Source organism: Nicotiana tomentosiformis, chromosome 12, assembly GCF_000390325.3.
Source record: "Nicotiana tomentosiformis chromosome 12, ASM39032v3, whole genome shotgun sequence".
Classification (NCBI taxonomy): domain Eukaryota; kingdom Viridiplantae; phylum Streptophyta; class Magnoliopsida; order Solanales; family Solanaceae; genus Nicotiana; species Nicotiana tomentosiformis.
Window position 1 is genome coordinate 98,987,293 of NC_090823.1, and position 10,273 is coordinate 98,997,565.

At 40.2% G+C, this 10,273-nt stretch overlaps 1 protein-coding gene across 1 annotated transcript; it reads right to left on the reverse strand.

Annotated features, from left to right (window-relative positions):
• Positions 1–5,006: 5,006 nt before the first annotated feature.
• Positions 5,007–9,568, reverse strand: LOC138903107 (uncharacterized). The gene is made up of 6 exons (XM_070191022.1): positions 9,180–9,568; positions 8,881–9,110; positions 8,024–8,623; positions 6,928–6,994; positions 6,325–6,615; positions 5,007–5,229 (listed from the first exon to the last, which is right to left on the reverse strand). The coding sequence occupies exons 1-6, from the start codon at positions 9,566–9,568 to the stop codon at positions 5,007–5,009; spliced, it is 1,800 nt and encodes a 599-aa protein (XP_070047123.1).
• Between the last annotated feature and the right edge of the window lie 705 nt (positions 9,569–10,273).

Consider the following 10,273-nt stretch of genomic DNA (forward strand, 5'->3'; position numbering starts at 1 on the left):
TCTATACGTGCTAGAGTAATTGAGATGTGATCCATATTAGAAATCATGTTTAGGCTATATGCTTATTCTGTCGGGACCCACTGAGGTCATATCTGCTGTGAGTTATTTGCTTAGATTGCAGTTACATACTCAGTCATACCCGTTCATTTGCATATCATATCTTAGTCTATATTACTATTTATTGATACATCATATCATTATGTTGGGCTAATTCTCTTGACATTGTGAGCCCGAGAGATTAGAGAGATTGATGATTGAGTGAGGCCGAGGGCCTGATGGTGAGGATATTGATAGGATAGGGTTGCACGCCGGAGCAGGTATTATTGATTTATGATGGGATCGGGTTGCACGCCATAACATGTATTATTGATTCATACCATGATTGGCTTATTATAACGCTTGGGCTAGATCTGCTCCTCCGGAGTCTGCACAACCACAGTGAGCGCAGGTACTTACTGAGTGCGAGTTCCGAGTGCGAGTGCCGAGCACGAGTGCGAGTGCCGAGTGATTGGGAGGACCGAGTGACTGTGAGGACTGGGTGTTTGGAAGGACTGAGTGACATGGAAGACTGAGTGAATTAATACTCTGAGAGTATGCATATGGCTTTATTACTGAGTTGCATTACATTCCACATACATACTTGAGATACAGATATAGAGATGCATTTTTCTCATGTTGTACGATATTGCGTCATTCATGACTTCACATACACATTGACATGTAGGCATAAAGATGTATTTTTCTCATGCCGTTTGAAAATGAAATATTTACCTGTAGAAAGTTTTGAGAAAAAATATAGTTTTACAAACTTACTCATATTTTGGTGATTTTTACCTTGGAACGGAGTTTTGACGATTCCAATAGCTCCGTATGGGGATTTTGGACTTAGGAGCGTGTTCGAAAAATTATTTGGAAGTCGTAGTTAAATTAGGCTTGAAATGGCTAAAATAGAAATTTAAGTTTGAAAGTTTGATTGGGAGTTAACTTTTTGATATCAGGGTCGTAATCCAGTTCTGAAAATTTTCATAGGTCCGTTATGTCATTTTTGACTTGTGTGCAAAATTTGAGGTCAATTGTACTTGATTGATAGGTTTCGGCATCGAATGTAGAAGTTGGAATATTTTAGTTTCGTTAAGCTTGAATTAGGGTATGATTCGTGGTTTTAGCGTTGTTTGAGGTGATTTGATATTTCGACTAAGTTCGTATCGTGTTAAGACTTGTTGGTATGATTGAATTGGGTCCCGAGGGGCTCAGGTGTGTTTTGGATCACTGGTTGAGAAACTAGTTAAGTTAAGGATTTGGAGTTTGACCATGGTCAATATCGGGTCAAGATAACCTCTTTTCGGTGTTTTGCGTGCGCGAGCAGGTTCATAGTATATTTTATGATTGAAACCCATATATGGTTTGTGTCCGGGAGGTTCTGAATGAGTTTTGGGAGCTAAAACGAAAATTCTTTCGTTGCTGATTTTCTGGTGTAAAATAATTGCGAAAATATCATTTTTTTATCTCTTAAATTTCCAGACTTCATTTAAATCTTCAAAATATCATATCTCCCCCATTTAAAGGCCAAATTGGGTGATTCAACAGCCTAACTTGATTGAAATTTCACAAGGAATCTATTGGAGGCATAAACAAAAGAGATTCGGGATTGTTTTGGCACACGAAACAAGGCAGAACAGCTGAACAAAAAAATATTTAATATCGAGGGTTTGTTCATTTTTTATTTTTGACGAATTGGAGCTCGGGAAGAGGCGATTTTAGGGAGATTTTCAAGGAAAACATTGGGGTAAGTGTTCTTAACTCAATATTGGTCAAATTATCTGAATCCATGATTGTTTTTAACATTTAATTGGCAAATTAAGTTGGAAAATGTAGAAAACCCTTTTGGTTTAATTTAAGGATTTGAGGATCGAGTTGATGTCGGAGTTTGGTAAAATTGCTATGGTTGGACTCGTGGTTGAATGGGTGTTCATACTTTATAACTTTTGTCAGGTTCCAAGTGTAATTTCGGATTTTTTGGGAAAATTAGTATTTTTGATATGGAATTAATTCCTATAATTTGTGTTGAGTGAATCAAATTAATTATGACTAGATTCGAGCTGTTCGGAAGTTGATACGTGTAGAATAGATTTTCTGGAGCATTGTTTTGCTTGCTCGACACTGGATTCGGCTTGTTCGAGGTAAGTAACATCTCTAATCCTGGAGCTGACGGTATGAACCCTAATTATACGTGTTATGTGAATTGTTTGAAGGTGACGCACACGCTAGGTAACGGGCGTATGGGCGTGCACCGTAGAAATTGAGACTCGTTTGATTCCGTAGAGTTGTATAGTCAATTAACTTGTATTTTTTCATGTATTTTTATTTGTTAGAGAAACTCAGATGTGACTCATGTTAGAAATCTTGCTTAGGCAAATGTTGTTATTATTAGGACCCACTAAGGTCATTTTTACTGTCGAATTATATGTTTAAACTGTAATTTCATACTCAATCATATTCATTCATTGCATATCATATCTTGGTCTTTGTTGATATTTATGGATACACCATATCATCATGTTTGGGCTAGTTTCATGACATTGTGAGCCCGAGAGACTAGAGATATTGATAACAGAGTGAGGACGAGGGCTTGATTGTGAGGATAATTATGGGATCGGGCTGCATCCCGCAGCATGCCAGATTGGCTTATTATAGTGCGAGAGTTGTCTGTGCAGCATGTGAATTGTCAGTGCGGATCCAAATATCAATACTATAGTACGTGAGTTGTCCGTGCAGATTATAGCGCTTGGGCTGAAGGAGCCCCTCTAGAGTGTCACGACCCAAACCGATGGGTCATGACGAGTTCCTGAGTCCTACCTATCGAACACCCCTACGCATGCGTCTAAGATATAAATAAACATGAATTATGGGTAGGCCATGAATAACATATGTCATTAAACTGTTGAATCACGTGAATAACATACGTGAGGAAAACATGTCCAAGAGACATATATACATGCAGAAAGCTGTAGGGTGAGCCGACAAGGTTGCTATAGACAAATATATATCCAAACCTATAAGCCGATAAGGCCACATACTATCCAACTATACATGACTGTCTATAAATCTCTAATAGAATGTACAGCTGTACAAGGACGGACTGGGCCCCGTCATACCCATATATGTATACAAACACATCATACCAAAACTCAAAGCAGCTTCGGATCAAATGGAGCACACCAACTCTCACTGATAAAGGATCCTAAGAAAGGGGACCGTCAGCCTGTCTACCTATACCTGCGAGCATGAAACGCACGCCCCGGGAAATAGGGGCATCAGTACAAATAATGTACTGAGTATGTAAGGCATGAAAATCAGTACATAAAGACATAGATGAAACATGGAGTAAAGAATTCTACCTGTGAGTCTAAATAACTTTGTGAATCCTGAAACATTTATAATGCCATGTACGTGCGTATAAATGTCGTACCATGCAAAGGTATATGTGTACATAACATCATCAAGCCTCTGAGGGCATCCCATCATATCATTTCGACAACTGTGGGCAAAATCATCAACATATACCAGCTGATCAGGTGGTAGTGCATATATAACGTCGTAACCTTTTTCCATATCCCATATACATATAATATACGGGTATATAACGCCATCTGGTCATGGGTCACTGTACATGTATAAATGAATGAAATGCATAAGAAGTACTTTAATAAGATTTCTCGTAATGTCATAAGATCAATATGCCTTTCGGATAACTTTATCAACTACATATTTTTCTGAGACCCATGAATAGAAGATATAATAATAAGACACATGGGGAATCAAGAATATAGGCACTCTTAGTACTTTTATGAATAGAGTCATTTATGAAAGTTGCATATTTGCTCGTTTCGTTTGTATCGTATGAATTATGCCAAAAAGAAAGAAGGGATAGCCTTAACATACCTAAGCCGATTCTCTTGACAATCCCTTTAACATACGTCAATTGCAACAAAACACATAACGGCTGATCGATGTAGGATAAACTCCGTATGATATTCTTGCGAAAGATTGTACCGTACTCCCTTAGAATTGAAATTTCACGCTGCTATAGTATTAAGTAGTTTCATATGAATTGTTGAAGCAAATCACGTTACTATCATATATTCTTGTATGAATTTGCTGAATCCTTCTTTCCTAACATTATAGAGATATAAACATCTCCTTACGTTATTTAGAGAGGTTTTTAATCTTGGTGGGTGTGGGGCCCACTTAGGTGATGACCTAGCTACAAGACTCTCTTAAATGTGCTACCTTGCTACATGATATAAGAGTCATTATTTGGGCATAGCTTGCTGCCATGTTGGGGGGTGGGGTGGGGGAGGGGAATTTCCCACCCAATAATTGTCCACCAATTCCTTAATTAACTTATTAATCCCCCACTAATCTAATAATTAACCAATTACTCACATAATTAAGAATTATCCTAAATTACTTAAAATACTAATCACTTTTAACATGTTTTATACACCTTACTATCATGGTCATGTGGTACCTTGTATGACACTAGTCCATAAATATCGGGTATTATAGCTCTGACCGTATTTTATCCCAAATTGACAACCTCCAACGAAACTCATCTTCTTTGATATATTTACCCTCTAACCTTCACGGTACTTACTTATCACATGTTACAAATAGCATAAATGCTTATAAACTCAAAAATAATCCCATTCCCCAGTCTACGTCGATTAACTTACGACGAAACTTTAACGTACGATAATGCGAAATGTAACATCCTTCCCCCCGTAGAAACATTCGTCCTCAAATTTTGGTATCTATATAAATTTTAGTAGAGTTGTCTTTGAAACGGTACTACTATCAACCCTTCTTGTAGAAAACTCAATAATGCAATGCCACATATTGCCACAATCATCAATCACGACAATGGCCTCACACGACCAATGAAAATAATTAACACAAGAATCCACACTCGTACCTTAAGACTGTGATGTCTTAGTCGGATCCTCCTATGGAAAAGGAAACAAGTGAGGATACCTAGACTTCATGTCCTCTTCAGCTTCCCATGTCATTTCTTCCACATATTTGTTTCTCCAAAGTACTTTCACCGAAGCTACGTCTTTAGTCCTCAATCTCCGAACCTGTCTATCAAGTATAACAATGGGAGTTTCCTCATATGATAGCTGCTCTGTGACCTGAACATCGTCAACTGACACGACTCTGGAAGGATCTCTGATATATTTACGGAGCATATACACATGAAAGGCTGGATGTATAGACTCCAAGTCAGAAGGCAAGTTTAACTCATATGCTACCTGGCCTACCTTGCGTATGATTTTATATGGTCCAATGTACCGAGGGCTAAGGTTTCCTTTCTTACCGAACCTCATAACGCCTTTCATTGGTGATACCTTTAGGAATACCTAGTCGTCAACCTGAAACTCCAAGTCTCATCGTCGATTATCTGCATAAGACTTCTGACATCTTTGAGATGCTAATAGCCTTTCCCGTATAAGCTTAATCTTCTCGATTTCCTGTTGTACCAACTCTAGTCCTACTAACTTAGTTTCCCCAACATCGAACCATCCTATAGGCGACCTACAATTTCGTTCGTAAAGAGCTTCGTATGGAGCTATCTGAATACTGGAATGATAGATATTATTATACGCGAACTCAATAAGCGGCAGATGATCATCCCAGCTACCCTTGAAGTCTATCACACGAGCCCGTAACATATTCTCAAGTGTCTGAATAGTACGCTTAACTTGTCCAGCTATCTGGGGATGAAATGTCGTACTAAGACTTACCTGAGTCCCCAATCCTTTTTGGAAGAACCTCCAAAAATTAGCTATAAACTGAGCACCTCTATCCGAGATAATAGATATAGGGACACTATGAAGTCGTACTATCTCCTTAATGTAAAGTCTTGCATAATCCTCTGCGGAATATATAGTCCTAACGGGCTAAAAATGGGCTGATTTTGTAAGTCTATCAAGAATCACCCATATAGAATCGAACTTACACTAGGTACGAGGTAAACCTATGATGAAATCCATATTGACTACTTCCCGCTTCCAAGTCGGAATCTCTATAGCCTACAATAATCCACCGGGTTTTTGATGCCCAATCTTAACTTGCTGACAGTTAGGGCATTGAGCAACAAACTCCGCTATATCCTTTTTCATTCCATCCCACCAATATATTTTTCTGATATCATGATACATCTTTGTTGCTCCTGGATGGATAGAATAACGAGAATAGTGAGTTTCTCCCATAACCTGCCGACGCAGCCCTATAACATTAAGGACACATAATCGTCCTCGATACCTGAGGACCCCATCTTCTGTAATCTCAAATGGTATCTTCTCCTTCTGAGGGATTGTATCCCTATAATGTGCTAATACAAGATCCTCGTATTGGCGTTCCTTCACTTCAATTACTAAATAGGATGTTGCCGCATCCTGAATAGTAATCCCAGTATCACCTGAGTCCAGTAATCGAACTCCAAGATTAGTTAGCTGATGAATGTCATGGGCTATCCCACTCTTTTCTGGTTGTAAACATGACATGCTACTCATAGATCTACAGCTGAGGGCATCGGCTACTACTTTCGCCTTCCTGGATGGTATAAAATATCAATGTCATAGTCTTTCAGTAGCTCCAACTATCTCCTTTGGCGTAAATTCAATTCCTTTTGCTTGAAGATATACTGAAGGCTCTTATGATCCGTATAGATATAAACATGAATTGCATACAAGTAGTGCCTCCACATACTTAGTGCATGAATCACCGCGGCTAAATCTAAATTGTGTGTTGGGTAATTCTTCTCGTGCTTTCTTAGTTGTCTAGAAGCATAAACTTCCACCTTACCATGTTGCATCAGTACACAACCCAATCCAATGCCCTAAGCGTCACAATAGATAGCATAACCATTGGTCCCCTCTGGGAGCATTAGAATCGGTGCTGAAGTTAATCTTTCCTTCAATCCCTGGAAACTCTGTTTGCAAGCATCAGTCCATTGAAACTTAGCTCCCTTCTAAGTCAACTTTGTCAATGGTGCTGAAAGAGAAGAAAACCCCTCTACAAATATCCTGTAATAACCAACCAAACTGAGGAAGCTACGAACCTCCGTCGGTGTCGTGGGTCTAGGCCAAGTCTTCACTGCCTCAATCTTTTGGGTATCAACCCAGATACCCTCACCTAAAATAATATGTCCAAGGAAAGCTACAAAATTCAACCAGAATTCACATTTGGAGAGTTTTGCGTACAACTTCTCTTTTTGTAGAACTCTGAGCACCGTACACAAATGATCTGTATGCTCAGCCTCTGAACGGGAGTAAACCAATATATCATCGATAAATACAATCACATATAGATCTAGAAAGGGTATGAACACACAGTTCATCAAATCCATGAATACTGCTGGGGTATTAGTCAAACCGAATGACATAACACGAAACTCAAAGTGCCCGTATCTGATCCTGAATGATGTCTTCGGAATATCTTTCTCCTTAACCCTTACCTGATGGTACCCAGACCTCAGGTCTATCTTCGAGAAACACTTGGCACCTTGTAACTGATCAAATAAATCATCAATCCTCGAGAGCGAGTACTTATTCTTGATCGTCACCTTATTCAACTGCCTATAATCAATACACATCCTCAAGGAATCATCTTTCTTTCTCACAAATAACACAGGTGCTCCCTATGGTGATGTACTAGGTCTGATAAAGCCTTTTCAAGCAAGTCCCTTAGTTTTTCCTTCAACTCTCTCAACTCTGCTGGTGTCATTCTATAGGGAGGGATAGATATTGGCTGAGTATCTGATAATAGGTCAATAGAAAACTCAATTTCTCGCTTTGGAGGAAGACCCGGAAGCTCATCGAAAAAACATCGGGAAACTCATTAACCATAGGGATAGATTGAATGGTTGGTGAGTCTACTTTCACAGCTTGAACCCGAACTAAGTGATAAATATAGCCCATTTTGATCATCTTCCTTGCCTTGAGATAGGAAATAAATCTACCTCTTGGTGATGCTGTATTACCTTTCCATTCCAAAACTGGCTCCCCTGGAAATTGAAATTGGACCATCTTTGATCTATAATCAACGTTGGCATAACAAGAAGCCAACCAATCCATACCCATTATAACATCAAATTTTACCATATCTAACTCGATTAGGTCTGCTACTGCATATTGACTATGAACTACTACTATACAATCTTTATATACCCGCTTAGCTATCACTGGATCCCCAACAGGTGTGGACGCCACTAAAGGTCTAACCAACTCAGGTTTTATTCCAAACTTACTAGCCACTAACGGAGTAACATATGATAAGGTGGAACCTGGGTCAATCAATGCATATACATCATGTGAGGAAACTGATAATATACTCGTAACAACATCAGGTGACGACTCCTGATCCTGTCGACTTGCTAATGCATAAATGCAGTTCTGAGGACTGCTCGAGCTAGATGTTCCACCTCTGCCTCTACCACTGCCGATTGGTGCTTGTGAACCTTGCCTAGGGTAGCGTACTGATAATGACGAAGCAACTACAGATCCTGCTGGCTGAACTAGGCTTGTACCACCTCTCGTCAGACAATCTCTCATAACGTGGCCTGGATAACCACAAGTATAACAAACACCCAACCCCATACGACGCTGCCTGACATGCTGCTTACCACACTAGCACATCGTGGCAAGGGCGACCTCATCTGACTTAACTCACCCCTATACTGAAAAATTGAGGCCCTGAAATTTTGACTAGGCCCTGAATATGTGGAACGATCAAATCTTCTATCGGAAAACTGAGGGGTGCGCTAACCGATGGCTGGATACCTCAGGTATTATTGTCTCTTACCACCTCGAAACTCACCAGAAGGAACCGAAGATCTCGCTCTCTTACTCTGGACCCTATCATGCTCACGATCGGCCCTCTGCTTCTGCTTACGTTCCTCTACACCCTGAGCGTATGCCTGAATACGAGAAATATCCATGCCTGGCTGAAGTGTGACCGACATACAGTCGTTAAGAAAGTGCGGCTCCAACCCCATCACGAACCGGTGAACCGGATCCTCCATCTTAGATACAATAGTGGGAGCATACCTAGCCAAAAAATCAAACTGAAGAATGTACTCCTGAACACTCATGTTACCCTACCGAAGGGTCAAGAACCTATCAACTCTGGCACGTTTAAGCTCTGGTGAAAGATAATGATGAATAAAAGCCTCTGTAAACTCATGCCATACCGCTAGAGGGGCATCTTCACCTCTGGACAACTCCCAAGACTCATACCAATTAACTGCAACATCTTGAAGTCTATAGAAAGCTAGCTCAACTGACTCAGTCGCAGTGACCTTCATTACCCTCAAAGTCCTCTGCATCCTATCGATAAATACCTGAGGGTCCTCGTTTGGATCTGCTCTAGTGAATATCGGAGGGTCCAAATTAATGAAATCACGAACCCTCGTACTGACGGACCTATCTACATGACCAATACCTACCTCCTGACGCCAAGCCTGTGCGGTTACTAATCGAGTTAATAGCTGAATATAATCTCTCATATCCTGACCCAGTGCACCTGGTTGACGAGCTGGATGTACAGGGGCAGGCGCTGGAGCTGGTGCCCCTCAGATCTCCTATGGATAGGGCGAGGTATGTGAATTTTGAGATGGAATCTCACTTGAGACTCTCCCCGAGCCCTGGTAACTCGTGGCGCTCGACTAGTAGTCTCATCAGTGACAGACTTGCCCTTCTGGGTGGCTGTAGCCTTCTTAGGCATCGCTGAAAACATAACATATCGTTAGGGAAATAAATTCTCATATCGCACGATATAAGATAAGAAAGGAGGATAACATCCTATATGTCCTGTAGCCTCCTGTTTATAAATATGGTGTATAACACACTCATAAACAAGACTCTACTAGACATGGTCAACCCTAGGACAGAACTGCTCTGATACCACTTTTGTCACGACTCAAACCAATGAGCCATGACGAGTGCCCGAGTCCTACCTGTCGAACACCCCTAAGCATGCGTCTAAGATATAAATAAATATGAATTAAGGGTAGGTCATAAATAACATATGTCATTAAACTGTTAAATCCCGTGAATAACATACGTGAGGAAAATATGTCCAAAAGACATATATAAATACACATGCGGGATGCGGTAGGGTGAGCCGACAAGGCTGCTATAGGCAAATATATATCCAAAATTGGAAGCCGACAAGGCCACATACTATCCAACTATACATGATTGTCTAAAAA